Here is a 25,213-nt window from a genome sequence, read left to right as displayed (position 1 = left end):
AATTAATCTTTTAACATTCTTTTCTTCACATAACAGTGTTAACGTAAACTGTGCATAGTTTGCATGAATTAATAATAATTAATAAAATTTTAAAATATCATCCTACGGCCTTCCAAAAAAAATTGGGTCACTTTTTGGATTCTTTTCATATGATTCTTGCTGCGGGTGTTAATGTTTCCTTACTCGGGAGCAGGGACAGAGGACGGATCTGTTTTAAACATATTTAGACATGCGTTCTGAGTTTTGGGCAGAGGTGACCCAATCAAGCTTTGCCCACAACATAGTGTCTCTTGCATCAAGCACCCATTAGGCTGGAGACACTCCTGTGACTAATTATATGCAAAAACCTCACATATATTATAAGCATAATAGATACATGAGCCAAGTCCTAGGTAGTACTACATGTTTGCAGCATAATTTTATACATATAATTACACTTAGGTTTTTTATTTATTGCATTTCTGCCCCACCTTTCCCCCAAGAAGCCCAATGTGGCAACTCTGCCCCCCCCATTTTATCCTCACAGCAGCCCTGTGAGGTAGGGCAGGCTGAGAGTGGGCAACTGGCTGTGGGGGGGGGGATTCGAACTCAGTGTTGCATGTATCTGTTTATGTGCCAGTGACTATAGGAAACCTGGAGGGCAGATGCAAATGCTATTATATGAATTTTAATGCATATAACATATGAAAATTGTTCTTATTTTTAGTGGAGCTGAAAAGCAACAACACTCTTTTCTAACTGAGACCAAGGAGCAAGAAGGGAATCTGAAAAAGGTCTGTGTGGAGAAGCTTGGCGTTCATATTTGCAGAGAATCCCATCCCAACTGGGAGCACACATAAGGTGGAATATGAGCAGGAGGCAGGCAGTTAAAATGTGCCGTGTGTTGGGAGCCAGGTTCAAATCCAGCGGAGAAGCTCCCTGGGTGGCCACATTAGGCTGCAAAGATAAGGCAAGGAAACAGGTGAGCAAGTCAGGGTAGGCAGAGTTTGGCTTCTTCCAGTATAAAATTCCAGCTTTCCAGGAGAAGGATTGCTCCAGTCTCTCAGCCTCGTTTACTGCCCATGCTTGCAATAGCCTGAAAGATCTGAGTTTTGGTTGCGGCCAAAGCTTGCAATGCCAACCAGAGCTATTCCTCACCTCTGCAGCTTTGCCACCAAACCTCACCCACTCTCTGAACCTAGAATCATAGAATCATAGAGTTGGAAGAGACCACAAGGGCCATCGAGTCCAACCCCCTGCCAAGCAGGAAACACCATCAGAGCACTCCTGACATATGGTTGTCAAGCCTCTGCTTAAAGACCTCCAAAGTAGGAGACTCCACCACACTCCTTGGCAGCAAATTCCACTGTCGAACAGCTCTTACTGTCAGGAATTTCTTCCTAATGTTTAGGTGGAATCTTCTTTCTTGTAGTTTGGATCCACTGCTCCGTGTCCGCTTCTCTGGAGCAGCAGAAAACAACCTTTCTCCCTCCTCTATGTGACATCCTTGTATATATTTGAACATGGCTATCATATCACCCCTTAACCTCCTCTTCTCCAGGCTAAACATGCCCAGCTCCCTTAGCCGTTCCTCATAAGGCATCGTTTCCAGGCCTTGGACCATTTTGGTTGCGCTCCTCTGGACACGTTCCAGTTTGTCAGTGTCCTTCTTGAATTGTGGTGCCCAGAACTGGACACAGTACTCCAGGTGAGGTCTGACCAGAGCAGAATACAGTGGCACTATTACTTCCCTTGATCTAGATGCTATACTCCTATTGATGCAACCTGTGACGGTGTTGTGGAGCCTGCATGCACACAATTGCCTGCCCCAGCAGCGCGCAAGGAGCTAAAAGTTCAAACACCCCCAGAGCACTGGGAGAGCTAAGCATGGAAAACTAATCTTATTTTAACGGTCTCATATACCAAGCAAATTTCTCTGCTGTCCCAGGCTCAATCATTCCGGCCTTAAAGCATTTCTCCCTATCATATTTATTGATCCTATCACACTGATAGGGCTGTGGCAAACAGATAACTAAGGCAATTAACCCAGAGGTGAACTCTGGAGCCCAGAAGAATCTGCACGCGAGGCTGAGAGACAACTGGGTGGGAGATTTCCTGGAGAGAGGCAGCCCAGAGGCATGTGGGGCAGAGAAGCAGCAGCAGCAGCCTCCTCCGAATGGGCCAGGATCCTCCAGGAAAACAGCCCGGATCCTGCTGCCAGGACGCAAAGCCACAGTCCCCCCCCCCGCCTCCCTCTGTGACACTTCTGAACTGTTGCCTTCATGTCTGCTTCATGCCACATGTCCCAAAGTTTTCACTTTGTTCCACAAACAGTGTTTATTATATGTTATTGGCTATTAAGAGAAAGACCCTACAAAACTGCCTTAAATTGAGCCAGGCCCATTGGCTTCATGCTCAGCACTGCCCACCTTGACTGGCAGAGGCTCCCCTGGATTTCGGGCAGGTCTACCTGGAGACCCCAGGGCTTGAACCCAGGACCTTTCTGATTGATTGATTGATTGGTTGGTTGGTTGCACACCCTGCATCCTCAGTTCCCAGTTTGTGTTACAGCATTAAAAACATTTTTAAAAACCTTTCAACACCTTCCAACCCTCCACACAAAGAAAATTAGCCTGCAAGGGCTGAGTGGTTAAATTAAGCCAGAGTATCTTCCAAAAGCTCGTCTCATCCGCAAAGCTGTAGACGCGGACCGCTTTGGGATGCGGGTGGCGCTGTGGGTTGAACCACAGAGCCTAGGACTTGCCAATCAGAAGGTCGGCAGTTTGAATCCCCGCGACGGGGTGAGCTCCCGTTGCTCGGTCCCAGCTCCTGCCAACATAGCAGTTCGAAAGCGCCTCAAAGTGCAAGTAGATAAATAGGTACCGCTCCAGCGGGAAGGTAAACAGCGTTTCCGTGCGCTGCTCTGATTCGCCAGAAGCGGCTTAGTCCTGCTGGCCACATGACCTGGAAGCTGTACGCTGGCTCCCTCAGCCAGTAAAGTGAGATGAGCACGCAAACCCAGAGTCGTCCACAACTCGACCTAATGGTCAGGGGTCCCTTTACCTTTACCCTTTACCTTACGAAAGCTCATCTCATCCGCAAAGCTTTAGACTTATTCAACTCAACCCAGTGAGCTTATGAAGACAGGAGAACAAGAAGAAATGACTCTCCTGGCACAGCCTCTATCCCATGTTTTCAAAGGTCTGGAGGTTTAATGCTACTCTTTTCCTTATCTGTCCAATATCCGCGCTGGGCATGCCCCATTGGAAGGCCAACTTAGAATCCCAGAACCAGCATTGCGGAGTTGGGACTCCAGGGGTCACCTTGCCCAATGCCCTGCAATGCAGCTATCAAAGCGAAAGGATCCATGACCGATGACTATCCAACCTCTGTTTAGAAACCTCCAAGGAAGGGGCACCCACCACCTCTCAAAGGAGTACTGTGTCCAGTTCTGGGCACCACAGTTCAAGAAGGACACTGACAAACTGGAACGTGTCCAGAGGAGGGCAACCAAAATGGTCCAAGGCCTGGAAACGATGCCTTATGAGGAACGGCTAAGGGAGCTGGGCATGTTTAGCCTGGAGAAGAGGAGGTTAAGGGGTGATATGATAGCCATGTTCAAATATATACAAGGATGTCACATAGAGGAGGGTGAAAGGTTGTTTTCTGCTGCTCCGGAGAAGCGGACACGGAGCAATGGATCCAAACTACAAGAAAGAAGATTCCACCTAAACATTAGGAAGAACTTCCTGACAGTAAGAGCTGTTCGACAGTGGAATTTGCTGCCAAGGAGTGTGGTGGAGTCTCCTACTTTGGAGGTCTTTAAGCAGAGGCTTGACAACCATATGTCAGGAGTGCTCTGATGGTGTTTCCTGCTTGGCAGGGGGTTGGACTCGATGGCCCTTGTGGTCTCTTCCAACTCTATGATTCTATGATTCTATGAGTCCCTTCCACTGCTGGACAGCTCTTACTGTCAGAAAGCTCTTCCGAACCTTTAGCTGGGATCTCCCTTTTTGCCATTTGAATCCATTGGAGGTCCAGCTAGAATGAGAGTTGGTGGCAGGACCTGGGGAGGGGGGACTATGGCTCTTCCAGGCATAGGAAAGTCCCTCATGGCAGGTGCAGGCAATGGGAGTACAAGGAAGGGACCCAAACAGAGAGACAAAGAGCAAGAACCCTAAAAGCAAGACAGAAACAGAGCCCAGAGTGGAAAGGCAACGGCTGGGGCGAAGAGAGAGTGGAGCTTTAATGGCCTCGAATAAACTTGTTCTGAAAAGGAACACAAAGTGAAGATCAATTTACAGCAATAACAGCAGCAGCAAATCAATAGCCTGACCCACTTTCAGCTTATCGAGGGCAAACGTGGAGACTTTGCAAGGAGAAGAGCGGCTGGCCCTCTGACCAGAGAAGCCTCTTGCGCCACTGACAGAGCCTCTGCGAAAGCTGCTGGGGAAACCTGAAGCAATGGAGCTTCCCATTTCTGAGGGCGGGCTTCCCAGGAGAGGAGCTAAATGGCCCCCAGCAAAAGCTCCTCTGGAATCATGGACATCCCATGAAGCTGAACGCTGGGAGACTCAGGAAATCGTTGAACTACGGAACTCCCTCCCACCAGGAGGCTGGGATGGCCACCAACTTGAATGGCTCTAAAAGATGATGAGACAAATACATAGAGGAGGAGAGGACTCTCCAAGGCCACTGGCCAGGATGGCTCTGCTCTGCCTCCACATTCGGAGACAGCAATGTTTCTGAAGACCACATGCTGGAAACCACAGACGGGGAGAGGACCCTTGTGCTCAGATCCTGCTGGCAGGCATCCCATCATGGGCATCTGTTTGGCCACTGCGAGAAGAGGATGCTGGATGGACCACTGGCCAGATCCAGCCAGGCTCTTCTCGTGTTATGGTCTTAGGATCCTTTCTGAGCAGCTCCTCTGTCGGGGGGTGGGGAGACCTCTCAACACATGACAGGAAGCTTCCTCGATCTCCCCACAACTTTAGCTTCAAGATAGGGGTTGGCAAACTTTTTCAGCAGGGGGCCGGTCCACTGTCCCTCAGACCATGTGGGGGCCGGACCATATTTTGAAGGGGGGGGAATGAACGAATTCCTATGCCCCCAAAATAACCCAGAGATGCATTTTAAATAAAAGGACACATTCTACTCATGTAAAAACACGCTGATTCCTGGACCATCCACAGGCTGGATTGAGAAGGCAATTGGGCTGGATCCAGCCCCCGGGCCTTAGGCTGCCTACCCGTGTTCAAGAGCTATCAAGACATAAAGACGCAGCTGCAGCCTGGACAAGGTCTCGGGAAGGGAGCAGGGACTCAGCAGGGCCTTCAACCTGAAGGAGAAGTCCTTCCAGATGAGGAGTCCATGCTTTGAAGGCCTCCCGCTTTTGGTGGCTCCAGGTAAGAGAGCTGGAGCCCCTCTGTTGTGTTAATGTTGTGAACCAGATAGAAGACAAGAAGCAGGACACACATCTGAAAATGCTTTCATGTCGTGAGGTTGCCAGGCAGCTCTCTCTGGGCACAATGGAGAACGACTCAAGCCTCAACACCCACCCACAAGCACCTCTCTCGTCTGAGAAGGAACGGACTGGGGTCAGGCTGGTTCAAATCCCCACTCCGCCACGAGGCTCATGGGGGTGACCTCCCAGCCTAAACTCCCTCACAGGGTTGTTGTGGGAATCAGATGAGGAGCTGGAGGAGAACTGCGTGGACCACCTTGAGCTCTGGGAGAAAAAGGTGGGATTGAAACGCAGTAAGTAATAAATAATGCTGCAGCTGCTGATTTCTAGGGACAGGGAGAAATGAGGGGACTTTCCTTACACCACGCCTGGCCTGCTCCGTATTGGGGAACCCAGGACAACCTGTTTCAGGCAACAACTGGGTGGGGCTGACAGGAATTGTCATCCAAAACATCTGGGGGTGCCAGGATGGGGCTCGGCTGGGATAGGACTTTACGTAGAAGGATAACCCCAGAGACCTTCCTCTGGTCCCAGGACCAGAGAAAGTGGCCTGAGGCCGGAGGAAGATGCTATCACTGTGGCCCTGCCTTCTTGGGCGGAACATGGAATTCTGCCTGAGGCCAAGGTTCCAAGAATCCTTCAAGGGCAGCCCTACAGCTCAAGCACATGGCAGGAATCCAAGCTAGGCGGCTCAGGAACCAAAACAAGTAGAAATGGCATTCCTAGCTTGCCTGGCCAAGACACCACCTGACAGCAGAAGGGACCCCTCCGGAAATTGGTGGACTCTCTTCCCTTGGAGGTTTCTAAGCAGAGGTTGGGTGGCCGTCCGTCAGGGTTGCTTTAGTTGAGATTCCTGCATTGCAGGGGGCTGGACTGGATGACCCTCAGGGTCCCTTCCAGCTCTACAGCTCTATAATTCTATGACCCCAGCAAAGGAGGGCCAGGCTGTGTTCCAGGAGGTGTTGGGAGGAGAGAGGTGTCCTCTGGGAGTGGGAATCCCATTGTCCCCCAAACGACTGACCCAACCACCAATACTTGATTCAGCTTCAGTTTTCTTGACACAAGCAGAAGCAAGCCTCTAAGTCCATTGAACAAGAACCCAAAAACAAGGAATTGCCCGTGGGAGGCATGCATGCCATTCCTTTGGCCTGGCTCTTGCACCTTGCCCACCCACAGGCTTCAGGTTGGGATTCCATGGCAGGAAGGTGAAATTCAGGCTCTGGTTCCAAATCCCGCTCCCTCCCCTGGCAGCCCAGAGCGACTCGCTTTTCTGCCCGCTCTGGGATTCAAGGCCGAGATGGCTTTCCTCCAGGCTGACAAAGGGGGAGCTTGTGGCCTGGGCGCTCTGCGCAGGGGCTCTCCTCCCCGCTGCACCCTCCCCGCTGCACCCTTATGCACACACGGAGCGAGATACAGCCTCCCAGTGAAGTCTGCGGTCCTGTTATCAGGGCCTTTTCTTTCTGTTTTATCGCCAGCCGCAGCCGAGTTCAGGGAGAGCAGGGAAGGAGGGGGGGTCAGGTGCAGGTCAGGGTGTGGTGTTGCCCCTGCTCCCTTATCAGCAGCTGAAGAAAGTGAATCCACCTGGTTTGTTTCTGGCTGTTAAGTGCGGCAGGGTCAGCCAGCATAGCAGCGGGTCGCCCAGAGTTCACCCTTCCTCCGGCCGCCTCGGTTATCGGCGGCGGCAGCGCTCAGCTCATCAACTTTCTCCACCTTGCAAGCAGCAATTTCCTGGTCCTCCACGGCTCGCCCCTCCCTGTAATCTAAACAGACAGGGCTCCGCACTCGGTGGCAGCCTTGCGCACTAATGCGCCGGCCACTCCTCCCCACCCCACCCCACCCCCACCCCGTCCCGGTGCTAATGGGATGACAGCCCCTGTTAGCCAAGCTCCACTTGCTCTCCTCTGCTGCTCTGATAGCCCCCCCCCCCAGGGCAAGGCGTGTCCCCGGAGGAAAGGGCGTTGCCCAGCTGGAGCTGCACCAGCAACTCAACCGGTCAGGGTCTCAGCAAAGGGCCTGATTAACTGCGGCTCAGAGGGAGGCCTTTGGATTCGGGAGAGATGCAAGTGGCACCGTGGCCCCAAGACTGGGGTCCTGGGGTGAGATGAACCCAACATACTGAGAGAAGGGCAAATTTAAACTTGGGAAGAAGTTCGTTCCCTGGAGAGAACTGGACCTCTGTTGTTTCAGGTGGTCTCAGAGGTATGGGGAGCACTGCTGCTGCTGCTGCTTTTGCTGCTGTTGAGCCTGTGGCCGGCCAGAAGTCATAGCTATTTGAGATTCCTACTGCTCTGCTTCAAAAAGGGATGCGGGTGGCGCTGTGGGTTAAAGCACAGAGCCTAGGGCTTGCCAATCAGAAGGTCACCAGTTCAAATCCCCACGATGGGGTGAGCTCCCGTTGCTCAGTCCCTGCTCCTGCCAACTTAGCAGTTCGAAAGCACATCAAAGTGCAAGTAGATAAATAGGTACCACTCTGGCAGAAAGGTAAAGGGCATTTCCGTGTGCTGCTCTGGTTCATAGAATCATAGAGTTGGAAGAGACCACAAGGGCCATCGAGTCCAAGCCCCTGCCAAGCAGGAAACACCATCAGAGCACTCCTGACATATGGTTGTCAAGCCTCTGCTTAAAGATCTCCAAAGAAGGAGACTCCACCACACTCCTTGGCAGCAAATTCCACTGAAGCGGCTTAGTCATGCTGGCCACATGACCCGGAAGCTGTACGCCGGCTCCCTCGGCCAATAAAGCGAGATGAGCGCCACAACCCCAGAGTCGGTCACGACTGGACCTAACGGTCAGGGGTCCCTTTACCTTTACTTTACTTTACTGCTCTGCTTCACTCTAAGGTCCCTGGCAGTCAAAAGAACATTGCTATTGCCAGTGGGCAAGGCAAGGAGATTTGCCACTAGCTGAAAGGTACCCTATACAGGCCAGAAAACAACTCAAAGGGGCTTCTCTCTATTAACCAGGGATCCAAACGTGATAGAGGCTAGTTCAGGATTACACCTACACCAAGAAAAATTAATTCCAATGCACCCTGCTCCACTTACAGACTTGCACAATTCCACAGGGATAGTGGATTTAAGGGGACGCTCCCTGGCTTCAGTACAATGGCCAAGACAGCACAGCGGGCAGAATTCTGTGTCTGGAAGCACAGAATCTTAAGAGTTTGAAGGGATCTCCAGGGTCATCTAGTCCAACCCCCCGCAATGCAGGCATCTCAACGAACGCATCCATGACAGATGGCCACCCAGCCTCTAGACACGCAGGACAGAGGTTCAGACATTACACTTTTGCTAGGTGAAATGGACTCCCTTGGAAGCTGGTGGACTCTCCTTCCTCGGAGGTTTTTAAGCAGAGCTTGGATGGACATCTGTCCTGGATGACTCTCATGACCTCTCCCAACTCTGCCATTCTGTGATTCTATAATAATAATAATAATAATAATAATTTTTATTTATATCCCGCCCTCCCCAGCCGAAGCCGGGCTCAGGGCGGCTAACAAAAAAATAGTGCAACATTATAAAAACATCATAAGAATTAATTAAAATCAAAATTGATGGCAACCATAAACTAAAGTATTGTAAAGATTGCCAAAGGAGGGAGTCAGGCTGTGCCCTAACCAAAGGCCTGGTGGAACAGCTCTGTCTTGCAGGCCCTGCGGAAAGATGTCAAATCCCGCAGGGCCCTGGTCTCTTGCAACAGAGCGTTCCACCAGGTTGGAGCCGCAGCCGAAAAAGCCCTGGCTCTAGTTGAGGCCAGCCTCACCTCTCTGTGGCCTGGGACCTTCAAGATGTTTTTATTTGAAGACCGTAAGTTCCTCTGTGGGGCATACCAGGAGAGGCGGTCCCGTAGATACGAGGGTCCTAGGCCGTGTAGGGCTTTGAAGGTTAAAACCAGCACCCTAAACCTGATCCTGTACTGCACTGGGAGCCAGTGCAGCTGGTATAGCACCAGATGAATGTGATCCCACAGCGAAGACCCCGTAAGGAGTCTCGCTGCGGCATTCTGCACCCGCTGGAGTTTCTGGGTCAGTCTCAAGGGCAGCCCCACGTAGAGCGAGTTACAATAATCCAGTCTGGAGGTGACCGTCGCGTGGATCATAGGTGTCTGTGGTGGGGAGCTTATTTTGCTGAAGCTATTTTAGCTCACCGGGCTGCTGCAATGATCACACTGGGCAGAGATACAGAGGAACCTGTCTCAACCCTTGAGGGCGGCATCCCGTCACTTCGCCTTTAGAGCTTCCGCCTGTACAAGTCTGACCTTGCGCTGCATCTCTCAAATCACTGGTCGTCTGTCAAAAAGCCAACTGGTACAGGATGCAGCTCTGCCGGCTGCCAAGGCTGTGCCACCAGCAGCACAGGGCTCTGCCCGGTCCCTGTAAGGATCACGCACAACGTGGCGGCACATGGCTCTCTCTGGCACCTGGACAGCGGATGAGAGACCATCTTGGCTGTGAGTCCCAGAAGACCTGCTCCCTGCCTTGCTGGCCTGAGAGGCCCTGACTGACTCCAGCTACAAAAGTCGAGGCTCCAGAATAGACTCTTGGCCTTGTTGCTGTTTTTGATACTGTTTGTATCTTTATTTTAGTTCTTGATATGATTTATGAGGAAATTGTTTGATGCCGTATTTATTGTTCAGGACTACTCTTGTTATGTTTGTAATTGCTTTTTTTCAAGTTTGTAAGCTGCCTTGAGCGAGGCTGGAAAAATGGAAAGGCGGCATACAAATAAAATGACTCACGATGCTTGTGTGAGGATAGTAAAGGGAACCAAAGGCACGGGCTGCCTCCCCATGGAGCGTGCAGCGCAGCGGAGGGCTGCTGGTGTGTAAGTCTCCTCTCATGCACAGCTGCTTCATGGGAGCATCTAAAAACAGTGCCGTTCCAATAAACCTTGTGAGATGATGAAATCCTAGCATGGGGGAGCTAACTGCAGCTGAATGCGGGTCTGAAGGCACATCCCAATGGGAATAATGCAGAAGGAACCAACCACAGCAACTGTGCATTCAGAGGAAGGGCACTAGTTCACTGGCAGAGCGCATGGTTTGCATGCAGGCAGTCCCAAGTTTGATTCCCAGCAGGGCTAACCTGAAGAACCGCTGCTGCTAGTCAGTGTAGGCGATACTGAGTTAAATGGAACAGGGGTCTGACTCGGTAGAAGATGGAGCAACTGACATTTCCATGTTCCTTTGCTCCTGATGGGCAGGGCATTTGGGTCCGCCTCCCAAAAGACTAGCTGGCGATACGTCTGGGTTGAGAAAGTATTGGCCCAGTTACTTTGGCAACAGGGACCTGCTCCTGCTCTCCCCTCGTGAACGTTTCCCTAACAAGGAGGCGTTTAAAAAAAAAAGCCAGAAAAGAGAGAGTCGCGTTTTAGTGGGGGTAGAGTGTTGCCCCCTGAACCCCACCCAAGATGCCCCTGAAACCCATTTCTCAGCTGTCGCCTCGCTGACTTCCACCGAGATTCAGCAAAGTCCAACCCGCACGTCTGCAGGAAGTGTGGAGTTCAGGCAACACCTCGCAGCCCTCGCGGAGTAATTACAGCTGCATCCAAACCACAGGGAGATTAAGTGCTATTTTCGGCTCTCCATAATCTTATTGGGCCACCGCAAGAACCTCCCCTCTCCTCCTCTCTCCCCCCCCCCCCACCGGTGCCGACGTCGGAAATCAATTCCGCAACTGGTCAAGGGGAGTAATTTTCTCTGCGGCTTTTAACAAATTGCTGTGCCTCGTATCGCTGGATGGCACGAGCCAAAGGCCACTTTGTATTTGCCGATTAGCACTGCTCAATTAAATTCCTCTCCTCGCTGGCACGGAGAGCTAATCTGCTCTAAGCGGCCAGTAAGCTCCTTTCTCCGTGTGAAATTGGTCCCAGATTTCAGCCTCTGATTTCCACCTGTTTGGGGCAGTGCCACGCTCAGGAGAGGAAGGTTCAGCCAGAGTGCCAAGGGACCAGGCAGGGTTCAGGCTAACACTTCCACTACCAGTGGGTTAATTATAACTTCATTCTCAAACACCCACACAAGCGGCTTGCTTCAACTCCCAGTGACCTTACCTACTTAATTTTTTTTACATCTGCGGAGTAAATTTCTGTCAGCAAAACTGAAAGGCCAAGCAGAGTTCAAAGTAACAATTCATGTTAAAAAAACAAAGGTTGCCCAGAACTAAATCACAGCCTTAAACAGTGAACCTCCCATAAAACACACAGGAGCTTTTAAGGTGAGCAGAAACGTTTCCCTGGAACTGCAAAGCACCCACCTGACAAATGGCTCTCTCCAAAGCTGCCTGCGGAAGGAGCCACCCCAGCGCATGCCGGCCTCTGGAAATTTACATGCTGCTGATGCCCACGTAAAACCCGCCTTGTCAGGCTGCCCTTACGAGGAGGAATTCATGGCAGCATAAACTCAGCCCAAGGCGTCTCCAGAGCGTGGCTTTCTGTGACCTGGTGCTCAGCACTCCTGTGCTAAACCGGAAGAATGGCAAAGGACACCAAGTGGGCACCTTGGCACTGGGTGGGCGTGGGCAGAGGGTGGGCACATGTTTGCCCGTGACAAGTAGACCCAGGTGCACCTTGCAGTGGAGATCAGCAGAAGGTGAATTCAAAGCGGCTCTCATGGCAAGGGCAGAAGAGCTGCTTGGTCAGGATCAGGCCCGAGAGCCCATCTTCGAAGCCAACATCTGGCACCCCCACTGCGGCAAGACAGAGACCTTTGGAAGCTCAAAGGCAGCGCATGCAGGCAGTGGCTTTTGCCCACCTGGACTTATGCATGTGGGCGCCCACGCACAGTGTGATGGTGCCAAGCACCAAGGAATGGAAAAATTGCATCAAGCCACGGGTCAGCTGAGCAGCTGAGGCATCCGGCAAATAAATAAATATCAGATCCAGGAGAAAGCTGGTGAGGGGGTTTGCTGGAGACCCTTCGAATATCCACGCGCTTTGCGTAGGTAGCCTTCTTTGCAACTCAATTGAACGGCACCATTTTTCAGAAAATGTAATAATAATAATAATTTATTATTTATACCCTGCCCATCTGGCTGGGCTTCCCAGTGGTCTGGTCTTCAAGCACTATGTCAATCTCCCTCTAAGGATTTGGCTCAGAGGACAAAATGACGACAACCGATACCACCCCGTCTGATATAGGGCACCAACAGGCAAGGCCATGGCCAGGAGGATGCTTAATTTTCACATATATCTTCATTGAGGGGCTTAAAATATGCTTTTGGTGTGAGGAATCAAAATCTGCTTTTTTGTGATTGGACAACATTTAGCTTGATAAGTCTACGTTTGATGGAGAGGCACATGAACTGCTTTCAGAAAACCAAAGAATGTTAATTTTACCTTCTGAAAATGTCAGGTAAAGCTAAATAAATAATACGAATAACCATATATAATATAACTGCAAGTCATTGGCAATCCTTTTAAACAATTTCTGTGCAATTTTACACACATTTTACTTACCAATCAAAACTAAATTATATTAATTTGACCAAAGTATCTTTTGATTTCCCAAGTCAAGTCATGTTACAACTTTTTAGCACCCCTCAGGTTTGAATTTGGAAGTTGAAAAATTAAACTCTGCTTCCAAGACAAGGTTGGGAGCAATCCTATACCCTTTTAAATGGGTTTGTGGGATGGGGTGTGGGGAAGGGGTTATTATCTCATTTTATTATGCATTTTGTGTTTTGAAACTGCCCTGAGATCTGTAGCTGAAGGGTGGCATACTGAATGAATGAATGAATGAATGAATGAATGAATGAATGAGTCAAGCACGAAGGGCAGGAAAAGGGTTCGGAGGAAAGAGAAAGATCACGCCAGCCTAACAGCAGGGAACAAGCAGCCCATCACCTTTCATGTTAAAATGATATCACGGAGACACAAGCTGACAAAATCAAAAGTTGCGCAAGGGGCTTGATGGGAGATGCTCATTCCTGATGCAACTGCAAGGACCTGAGGGTTATCTTCATCATCATCAACATCTCAAATGTTGTTAAACACCGACCTGCCCTTCACCAGCAGGGCCCAGGGAGGGTTACAGGGCAGGAGCAGCATCCCACCTGCAGAAAAGCTCCTCTGTCTTTGGTCTCGGGGTATCACTTCAGGCTCAGCCTGCTGGTTCCTCAGTTGTCCCTCTCTCTGCTGCCACCTGCTCTGTCAACAATGTTTAGGCAACACGAAAATCTTTAAATGAAGCAAGGTACCAAACTTGCCATGCAGGTCATCGTCTGCAAACTTTTATTTTCAGTTTATGAAGCAATTCTACATCCTCTCACCACGCTGACGAAGAATTCTACGAAATAGTTGTCAATATCCGGAATTACTGTTCAGTGCTGGGACATTATATTTGCTGAATACACAAAGCTTCACAGCTTGTCTTTCATCGTACAAAGTTTGGTACCTCGCTTCATTTTAAGATTTTCAGAGACTTCGAGACTGGAGATTTCATTTTGAGCTTGTTACTGTTTGAAGGAATTCTATAAAGATTGTCTATTACGTATGTCTATGGTCATCGTGTTGCCTAGACTTTGCTGATGTTCTCTTTGCAGCACAGGGCTTTGTTTGGATACTTATTGCCATCTGCTCTGTGGCAGGCGCCGGACTCAACTCAACCCACCGCCTCAACTCCAACGCTGCTTTGACCATCTCAGCTGCTTCCTCTGGTTAAGAACAGTTTCAGGTTAAGAACGGACCTCCGGAATGAATTAAGTTCGTAACTAGAGGTACCACAGTATCCCCCTTCCACGCTGCACATGGGCAGAGGTGCAGGCATGCCGCGAGTGAAGAGACCTCTGCAAGCAGATGAAAACATGGGCAGGATGTTGATTTCACTCGTAGTGTAACAAATACCATGGACAACATGGACTGATATAAAAGTTAGAGTATAGAAGAATATGCAGTTGTAAATGTTCAAAATGGAACCCCATGGAGGGGGGGGGAGTCCTGAAATTTGGAGGAATCTCTGTACAGTGGTACCTCAGGTTAAGAACTTAATTTGTTCTGGAGGTCCATTTTTAACCTGAAACTGTTCATTACCTGAGGTACCACTTTAGCTAATGGGGCCTCCTGCTGCCGCTGCAAAGTCACAGCGCGATTTCCGTTCTCATCCTGAAGCAAAGTTCTTAACCTGAAGTAATATTTCTGGGTTAGCGGAGTCTGTAACCTGAAGCATCTGTAACCTGAAGCGTATGTAACCCGAGGTACCACTGTATATAGTTATATTTTTTGGATTTTTATAACTTTGTATTTGTAAAATCAATGGGGGGGGGTTCTAAAAAAATATTTAGGGGTACTCTCATTTTCCCACTCCTATTGAAATACTTCCCCTCAATTAGTCCAAACTTAGATTCACAAAATGTTTAGGGGTATGCGTACCCCTGCATCCCCCCCCCCAGGAAAAAGCACTGTGTAAAACTAAATAAAAATGATTTCTTAAAAATAAAAGAGCGAGGCTCCGTGCGTACTGGAAGATGGTGTGCCTAACATTTTATGCTTTCCCTCCTAGTGGATTTAATGCATTCTGCAAAACAAAAAAATTCTGGAGATCTCCCTTTTCCTGGCTATTTAAATGTCTTTTTTTAGCAGAAATGAATGAATAAACTGATGCAATTCATGGAGGTTCCAGATTTCATCAGATAATGAATGCTGCCGATGAATGGTCTTGTTTTATTTCTTACTCAGATTTGTAGACGTTGCTTTTTGCATTCTTTTTCTTTTCTTCCTAAATCATTATAAGTGGGAAAAGAATAGGCCGCCCCACTGCTGCGTCGCATGTGAATTAGGCAGATGCAGCTTGGCTCTACTGGCTCATTTAGTGTGGTCCTGTGAAACAGCCTAAGCCATGGGGCCGGCCCTGCCGTTAGACAGAGTGAGGCCATGTGTGTCTGTAGGAAGCAGGCGTTTGGGGACAGTCCTGTGTGCGCTGAGCAACCTGCCTGGCGTCCCCTCAGCGACCTCACTGCCCTTGGGTGAGGGGGCGGACACAGCGCCCCACAACCAGCAGCGGAGGGAGCTCAGCCGCCAGGCTGCCCAGCTCTGCCCATGCGCATGGGCTACTGGGGGTGGGGGGGATGGGGGAGCAAATCCCGTCCTTTGCCTCAGGCAGCAAAGCATCTTGGGTTGGTCCTGCCAAGCCACCCTCAAAATCTTAAGCTCCCTGACCTCGCCCCTGGAGTAAAGAGTGATCAGATCTGATGTGCTGACTCAGGTAAAAACCAGGGGCGATCAGATGCAGGAGAAACACAATCCCCAAGAAGCTGCCTTGCCCAGTGAGGGGTGTGCTCCGCTGTCGGATGCAATTGCCATGACGGAGCCTCGCTCTTTCTAACTGTACGTACATTCAAAACCCAGTTAAAACTATTTAGTTGAATTAATTCTACAAAATTCACAATCCTGATCCAGCGACAGCAGCTTTTCAAAGTCTGGTAGTCTGTTACACTGCCAGCACCACGTTTGCCACCCCCTTGGCTCCTAGTGCCCCCCACACCCAGGTGTGTCATCCCACTGCCCACTTTGGGAACCCCTGGCCTAGGGGGTCCCAGAAAGACCCCAGGGGGGAGCCTTGTCTTCAGCGTGGGGCTCCACAGTTCGAAGGACAGCTGAAAGTAGGACCAAAGATGTAAGGAAGGAAAGCCAGGAAGGAAAAGGAAAGAGGAAGTCAAGAGAAACGAGGCAAGGCTGGCAGATGAAAATGGTGGATTTTTCGGAGCTGGCTGATCTGACCGGAAGAGTCTGTGACCAGAAGGAGGAGGAGTATCAGGAAGAAAGGACAAAATTTAAAGATTATTTAGTTAAATATGTTAAGTTAAGCTAATTGGAGATGCTTGCAAAAAACAGATAGGCTTAGGATTGAAATAGGTAATGTGATGAATTAATATGTTTAATGCTGAATTTGAAAGAAAGAAAGATGTTAAGTGATTAAGTTAATTTTATAAGAATATTGGTTTTGGAAAACCGTTAGAATGATATCCACTGAAATTCAACCAGGGGGATACGAGGAAGTCACTTAACAATGTTACTAAGTTTGGTTTAAATACAGTTGAGATTTATGTTTGTTTGTTTGTTTTTAAAAAAATGGAAAATCAATTTAAAAAATTGAAGGGGAAAAAAGAGAAACAAGGCGAGGAATGTGGTGTTTTTGAATTCAGGCAGAAGAAGATGCCTTCCAGCTCCACAATCCTATGACACCCCTTTTTCGTTTCTTTGGGCCCCTAAACACACACACACATTTCATGGGCCACAGCCTCGGCCTCTTGCACATCTTCCCAAAAGGATTCCTCCTCCGTCCCTGGCAGCAGCTTCCCTCCGAGCCAGGTGACACATTCGAGACACACACGCCCCTTCTTGGGTAACAGACACCACCTCCTCGCCCTGATAGGACCTGATGAAAAATTCACCATGGCTCTGGCTGCAGTGCCAGGGAAGGAGCTGGCCGGCCGGGTCTCTTTTTACCTTCCTCAGGTTACAGCTCTGACCCAAGAGCATCGCGCGGCACAGCCGCCCAAACTCCTGTCAGGATGTGGGGCTGCACATTCTCAAGAGCAGCCCCATTAATGAGGGAGGCCAGGCCCGCTAAAAGGGAGCCCTTGGCACTCTCTCGCTCGCACCACCGGGGCTGGGAGGGGTCCTGGGTTTCGGCTCCAGGGTCTGCCTGTTTTGATGCTGCTCCTGCCCCCCCCCATGCTCAAGATGAGGCACAAGGCTACAGCTGGGTCGCTTCTCCACAAGTCAGGTGTGCTTGCAAGAGTAAGAGGTGTGATGAAGCCAAAAGATACACATTTTTAAAAAACAAAAACCAAATTCTGAACCAAGGAAATCCAAATCAGCAGTCAGAATAACTGCATGTAAATTAAACACATCTGGATCCGTTTCGCATAATGCAACTAGCTTCCAAGATTTAGTTTTTTTCTGGTTAAGAGGAGAAATGAAAGTGGCTGTAATATTCAGCACCGGGTTCAGCGACCCAAGCAGGGCAGAGAAATTTTATCCTGAACTTCCGCAGGGCCAGCTGACTCATCTGACTCCACCCCATCCCCACTCCTGAACCATGAGGACTACTCTCATGAAACAATGGCTAGGGGCAGGGGCTCAATTCTGTGCAAGGTCCCCCATTCCAGATTCCTCCTCCAGATTTACCTTGTGTTGTGCTTCAGAAAAGAGAAAGAGATTAACACCAACTTCTTTTCCATTAAATTATGGTGTCCTCAGCTTCTCTTGTTGTTTTCAGTGATTTTTTGTTTTGCTTTAATTTGCTGGTTGCTCAGAGACCCCACTTTGGGGTGGAAAAATGGGATCTAGGTGGATACATGAATATATCAATCAAGTGTTTGTACATGATCTGCTGCAGGACCTCCCGCAATTACCACCTCAACAGGAGGATGCAGGAACAGGGTCTTTTGTGTGGTGGCTCCTCCTGCCCCTTGGACCTTCTGCTCTTCTCTTGTATATCAGTCAGGCACCATTATCAGAGTCTCTTCAGAGCCCACTGAGGACCTGCCTTTTGAGTGGAGGTCTGTGCCTGAACTGGATTTGAAATGGCTTCTCTATGTATGCTCCAGTTGTTAAAACAATTCAAAATGGCTCCTGGGAAGCAAGTCCTCCCTATATCCATTAAATCTGAATTAATTAGAAGTCCATTCATCAGTCCTCTTGGAAATGGCAAAGCCATTGGCAAAAGCCACCGCTTCTCCAAAGTGGAGGGACCCCAAATAGGACACACACACAAAAGTCCACTTCTTGGCCATTGCCATCTGGTCTGCGGAGGGAGGATGCTAACTGGGTTTCTTAACTAAGGGCTTTGCTACTGCTGCTGCTGCTGCTTGGTTTCCTTTCCTGGGACACAAGAAAACTTGACACCTGCCTGTGCCACTCTCCTCTCTCTCTCTCTCTCTCTCTCTCTCACACACACACACACACACACACACACACACAGATACACACACCAAGGCTCATCAGCTCGGCAAACAGATACAGGTTTCCTGGGGTTCCCTACTGAGCCATTTGCCAAGTGTTGAAATGTTCCTGTGGCTGTGGATCCGATTGTGCAAATACTTTGCACGCACCCCTCAATATAAGCAAATCAACAGCTCCGACAGTTTTAATTCAAAACGTGCACTTGGTATTAAGAAGGGGGGTGTGATTTTTCAGACCTGGAACCTGAGCTCCTTTGGCTGCGAGGCCAAGTTGGACCGGCGGCAGGTAGCATACCCTCTTCCTTGCAAAAAAGGGGGGCTGCTGGTTGATACTCCCACAGCACCCCCTACTGGCTGAAGGCCTGGGAAGGGAACCAACGGCCCCTGGGCACATGTTCTGGAGCAGAAGCAACGGGGCTGAAGACTCGCCCTCCCCGTGGGGAAAGCGCAGCTCACATGCTAAAAACATGAAGAGCAATTCAGAGTCAAGTTGCAGCTCTGAAGCTAAATCGCCTTGATGCAGCAGAAACTCTCGCAGGATCCAGCCGACTTACTCAGAGGCTGGAATCTGACACTGTATTAAAACTGGCTGCGATTGACTCGAGTATTAAATAATCGTAGCCTGGGCGAACGCAGCCATACCAGTGAATGTAACTGCAGTTTCTTTCCTGGCTGTGCCAAAATATTCCAGCCATCATCCTCGCTGAGGCCCCTTTTGCAGAACAAAGTTGGTACAGAATAAATGCAGACAGCATCTCGAAAGCGACCGCTAGAGACCCCGTCCCGTCCCTGGGTGTCCTTGGGGCAACAGAGGGGCTGGCAAGCCCCCTGTGGGGAATGGTGAAGGGGGCTGCTCCTCTTCATCCCCTCCCTGCAAAACCATATTTAACAGGGCTGCAAGACATCAAAATCTCTAAGCGGTTTTCAAAACACTGTTATTGTCAGTTGAACTTATACCCTGCCCTTCCTCCCAAACGTTGTGGACTCCCATTCCTAGCAGCCCTAGGAATTATTTTCCAAAGCATCTGGACTTGAAATAGGTCGCTGTGAATACGGTTTAAGTGGGGTGTAGTGGGAAGGAGGGGGAAAGCAACACTTTTGTGATATGTCTATTGACCTCCTTTTCTTATAAGCAAAGCAGCTCCTTGGCATTTTGGACCACACAGCATCATCTCCAATTCTGGAGCAGACCTAGGCTGCTGTCCTCTGGAGACGCAGGGGATCCAGGCAACTATTCAGAAGACTGTAGTTTTCTACCTCTTTAATAATAATAATAATAATAATAATAATAATAATAATAATAATAATAATAAATTTATTATTATTATTATTATTAATACCCCACCCATCTGGCTGGGCTTCCCCAGCCACTCTGGGAGGCTTCCAACAAAATATTAAAATACAGTAATGCATCAAACATTAAAATCTTCCCTAAACAGGGCTGCCTTCAGATGTCTTCTAAAAGTTTGGTAGTTATTTTTCTCTTTGACATCTGATGGGAGGGCGTTCCACAGGGCGGGTGCCACTACCAAGAAGGCCTTCTGCCTGGTTCCCTGTAACTTGGCTTCTTGCAACTTTGCTTTTTGCGACTGCTGCCTTGCCACTGTGCCTGGGGCAGGGGGCTGCAGGCAGGGCATCTGTTGCTCAAAGGTGGTTGGGTCAGACCGGGCACCTTTGGCGAGCAAGGAGAGTGGTTTGTATAGAACGGGAGGACCTCCCCTGAGCAAATTGTGGCACAGGGTGGGCTGCAGAGCGAGCAAGAAGGAGCAAGCACACCAAGGCCGCGAGGAGGGGTCCTGAGAACCAAACCATGGAAATCCTGACTGCAGGTACCCATGTGTGAGCAGTTTTCCAAAAGGGTTACACAGAGAGACGGGTAAAAGGTAAAGGACCCCTGACAGTTAAGTCCAGTCGCAGATGACTCTGGGCTTGCGGTGCTCATCTCGCTTTACAGGCCGAGGGAGCCGGCGTTTGTCCGCAGACAGTTTTTCCGGGTCATGTGACCAGCAGGACTAAGCTGCTTCTGGCACAACGGAAGACCGAAACCAGAGCAGCGCTTGGAAACACTGGTGGTTTAGTCTGAGAATGGAACTGCATTTTTCCAAGACAGTCGGCTGACTATGATCCCAGTGGAACATCACAGGAGTCTCTGCTGCCCTGCTCAGAACCTTCCTTGAAGCATCTCACTGCTCATGGTCCAAACTCAGAGCAGTCACAGAATCACAGAACAGGAAGGCAGCTCCCAGGCTCCTCTTGTCCCAACTGCTGGAATGCAGGAATCCCAGCTCAAGAATCCCATGATAGATGGCCGTTCAGCCTCTGCTTGAAAACCTCCAAGGAAGGAGAGTCCACCACCTTTAGAGTCAGAAAGTACTTCCTGACATTGTCATAACCTCCTTCCTTGCCATTTGAAGATTCTGACTGAACATTAGGAAGAACTTTCTGGTCAAAGTCACCAGAGCAATCTCAGCTTTTCCGTTCGGCCTCAAATCTGGGGTCTTCTCTTTCTTCCACAGCATTTGGGATCACTTTGTGGAGAGTCTGCAAACGAGGCAAAACAGCAACTTCCGACGGGGAAATGAGTCCTCACCACGGCACATCCCAGGGTGGAAGGTGTTCTGGGATGGCCTGATCCCTCGGGGCGTAGAGAGCCTGAAAGCCGACTTGGCAAGGAAGGGGATTGTGGGGAGGGAAGGAGGGAGGGTTGGGAAGAGAGCAGAGCCGATGGAGGCTACAGAAACACCCCATGGTCCAGAGAATGCCACTGGGAATGTAAGCCCATGTCAGCCTCGGAAACAAACGGCACTGCATCATCGTGGCAGCTGAGACAAAGCGGGGTGTCTTTTAATGGACAAAGATTGTTTTGATGAAAAAAGGGCATCAGTCATTGCATCTCACTTCATTCAGACTTTCTCCTCCACCGCCATCCATCTTCACTGCCAACAGATGACAGAAGCGAGGCCCCCGCCACCACCCCACACGGCCCCCCCCCCACAGGCCGGGGTGTCGCCCCCGCTCCGTAACAAATGACTTTGCTGGAAAATGGCCTCTTTCCTCCGCATCTGCGCTTGCCAAAGCCCAGGGGCACCCTATGGCCCACCACAATCGGCGAGGCTGCCACAATGAGGTCCCACTAATGGGCGGAGCCTCTGGCCACCGGCGGAAGCGGGAACAGAAGCGGCACAGTTTGGGGCTGGAGGCAGCGCCTGTGAGAAAGAACACTCGCCTCCCCCTGGACGCACCAATGAAACGCGCACACGCACACACGCACAAACACCCCTTCCTTGCGCACAGCGGAATGCAAATCCCTCCAGCCAGGCATTATGCGCAAAGACAAAAGTCAGACCAGCAGGAGCAGCACCTGCTCAGAGCCCAGGCCAAGCCCACCTTTCCTCCACTTGGATAGAGTCCAACCCAACCCACCCATGGCCCCAAGGGCTATCGATGACACCTTGCACCGGGCCGCCACCTCTCTCCCGCTGCTTCCGTCGGCACGAGAGCCGTAGGCAACTCCACAAAACCGGTGGCCACATCCATGAGGGTTGACGTTGGCGATGGCGGCGAGGAAGGAGAGGTCTCCGGCTCGCCAACCCCGCCCCTCCTCCCTTCTCCTTCTCCTTCCCTTAAGACCTGATGGTCTTCAGTCACACATCTTAAAAGGAGGACAAAACACCAGAACACAAAGACGTACTTGTCTCAAGTCGATGAAGGCCAACTGCAGTGTGTCCCCTTGGAACCCAGGCACTGGGCCGGATCTGGCAAACTCTGTGGGAAAGAAGAGAGGATAAAAAGCGCTTTTAACTAACCATGGACAGGGAGATTGGCAGACGGATGACAGCGGAGACAACAGCGGCTGGGGGAGAGGAGGACCGCACTTCTAAGGAGCAAGGTCTCCCTCCCTTCCAGCTTTTTGTTCACCCTTCAAAATTTGTGTCATCAAAACACCATTAATTCCACCATCCTGACAGCAAGGAAACTGTACTAATTCGACCTGAAATTTATTCCCATGAGCTTCACTGGGCTCCAGAGTATTTGTTTTGTGAATGGACAAACAATTTGCAAAGAAGAAAAGCATTTGGGGGAATGGAGGGAGAGGACGGGGGGTGGGTGGGGGTCAATGGAAAAAGTTTTCCTCCCAACACAATAAAATCTTCAGCTGTGAAACCCTTTTCAGTTCCGAAAGCTATTTATATTTGGGGGCACTGAAGGAATTTTCTAATTTCATGCCTGTCACAGTGATCTATGCACATTTGTCAAAAATAAATAAGCCAGGCTGCTCCATTAATTACGTTGGAACAGAATAACATCTCCAACTGATATATCATATCATTGCACAAGGACCAGAAAGTGGGGGAGAATCACCATCGCTGCCATTGCACGAAACAGCCATTTATTCTAAGGCGGCCATTGGACGAGCAACTCATGTCAACAGGGATCAGGGGAAAGATCCTCAGATCCTTCTCCTGTGTCACCTGGATTCAAAGTTTCGGGTCTAAATCCACAATGTGGTGCATAATTATTTAAACACCACATCACAAACAACACAGTATGAATGCTGAAGATCTGTTTGCTGCCTTGCTAAGTTCACACACTGAAGGTTAAGCAAGGCTATCCCACCTCCTCTTGCCTACCTCGAGTAAACTAGAAGCATCTCCCTCCTAGGAAACTCAGGGCCCTGAACATCACAAGAGGAAAACTCACATTTCATCTCCCTAAACTGTTCACCTAACATGCTACTAGTTGGTGGAACTGGCCAGGACTTCAGGAAGAGCATCAGTACCCGAGATGCTGGAGAAATACACAAGGCTGGTCCAAGAACTTGGGTCCTCTCAGGCAGCTGGTCTACACAAGACATTGTGTAGCAGCGACGTTGCAGGGGTGCATCTCTCTGATTGTGTTTTGCTTTATGGGTGCCCCAAGTGAGGACAGGATGATCTGAGTAGCTGGGCCAGCCTCAGCAATGCAGAAGGCCACTCCGGACCCTCTAGGAAGGCCAGGAAGACTGGGCACCAGGGTGTCGCTCAAGAGGCAGCATATTCTAGGCTCTCCCAAAACGTAGCATGGGCAGGGTCCTGGCAAATGATGGCAGAACCCCTATGCAGGTTGAGGAGTTCTTGATCGCTCAAGATGCACATTGAAAATTAATTAACAGACGTCTTTCCCATGTTGGAATTTTCTTACTTGTTAAGATTTATTTGTCGTCAGGACAAAATCTAAGGTAGGAATGGAAAATGAAGCCTTGGGAAGCTGGGTGTGTGGTCGAGAGGGAGACTTGTTCTTAGGCTTTTATTCAAAACACAGCCAGTGCTTGTAATCCTGAGCTAGATGGACCAAGGTTCTGACCCTGTGCCAGGCAGATTCCTTGGCTCCCCTGCAGTCTGAATGGAGGTCATGGGCCATGGTTGATTTACAACTCCATACATGGCATACAAACTATGGTTTTCCCAGTAGTGATGTATGGAAGTGAGAGCTGGACCATCAAGAAGGCTGATCGCCGAAGAATTGATGCTTTTGAATTCTGGTGCTGGAGGAGACTCTTGAGAGTCCCATGGACTGCAAGAAGATCCAACCTCTCCATTCTGAAGGAAATCAGCCCTGAGTGCTCACTGGAAGGACAGATCCCGAAGCTGAGGCTCCAAGACTTTGGCCACCTCATGAGAAGAGAAGACTCCCTGGAAAAGACCCTGATGTTGGGAAAGATGGAGGGCACAAGGAGAAGGGGATGACAGAGGACGAGATGGTGGGACAGTGTTCTCGAAGCTACCAGCATGAGTTTGACCAAACTGCGGGAGGCAGTGGAAGACAGGGGTGCCTGGCGTGCTCTGGTCCAGGGGGTCAGGAAGAGTTGGACACGACTAAATGACTAAACAACAACAACAACATGGCATCATATGGAGATCAACCTCCTAGCCTCAAGATGCCACAGACTGATGAGATGGTTTTCTTAAGATGCACCAGATGTCTATTATTATTATTATTATTATTATTATTATTATTAGGAGTCACTTGCCGCACAGAGTTCTCCGAGCAACTTGAACAGCCAGAGAGGTCATATTCGGAGCACAGCTTGCCAGTTGGACGTCAGAGCACAAGTGTGCAAAACCTGCTGTTTTAATTCCAGCCACCACCCGGCCCAGGAGGGCACAGCCAGTTCTTCCATTGAGCCCCCTCAGTCAGGTGTCAGGACAATTAGCACAGAGCAGCCCAACGGCCCAGCGGGAGATTGCCCAGGAAACCATCGGATCCCTGTGCCATGTCAGCAAGGCGAGAGGGGGGTGGGAGCGAGCGGGAGCGAGAGAGCAAGCCCCCTACAGCATGGCCCCTCGAGCAGAACATGGACCGAGAATGGAGCTGGCCCCGGTACAAAGCCCTGGGGCAGCCGAGAGGGTTGGGAGATCTGTGTTCAGGCCAAAGAAGTGATGTCTCCGCGAGGCCTGCAAGCAGGGGCCACCCACCCCGGGCGGGTTACAGGGGGACTCTAACCCCTTTCCCAAAGCACCCTCCCAAAGGCAGCAGGACGAAGGAATAGGAACCGCTAAGCCTTGGACAAAGGAGAAGAACTAAAGAGAGCCCAAGACAACTGAAGAGCTGGGGTGGGAGAGGGGAGAGAAGGAGAAAGACCCACATGGGTTGATTATATGCAATGGACGTTTTTTCCTTTCGTTGGCTGTACAACAGAAACAAGACATATACAGAGAGGTCCCTGTACTTTACACACTGAAAAGGGGGGAAATATACCCCCTGCAAATTCCCATTCTCCCGGAAGCACAGAGGGCAGCCTTAATCCATCTGGGATACTGCCACCTCCTGGGTGGGTTCATCTTCCGACTGCCCCCACCACAACTGGAAGATCAGGAGAACTCGCC

The 25,213-nt window shown here is 50.0% G+C and overlaps 1 protein-coding gene across 1 annotated transcript in view; it reads right to left on the bottom strand.

Moving 5' to 3' along the window:
• The window catches only part of EXOC6B (exocyst complex component 6B), a 223,283-nt gene that overhangs the window by 28,824 nt on the left and 169,246 nt on the right, over window positions 1-25,213 (bottom strand). The window contains exon 20 of the mRNA XM_082236406.1: window positions 22,039-22,112. Coding sequence (XP_082092532.1) covers window positions 22,039-22,112 — 74 coding nt within the window. The remainder of the gene's footprint in view (window positions 1-22,038; window positions 22,113-25,213) is intronic.

This window comes from Podarcis vaucheri (assembly GCF_965113315.1).
Source record: "Podarcis vaucheri genome assembly, chromosome: 9".
NCBI classification, from domain to species: domain Eukaryota; kingdom Metazoa; phylum Chordata; class Lepidosauria; order Squamata; family Lacertidae; genus Podarcis; species Podarcis vaucheri.
Note: the sequence above shows the minus strand (reverse complement) of the source record. Positions and strands in the feature narration are given on the sequence as shown.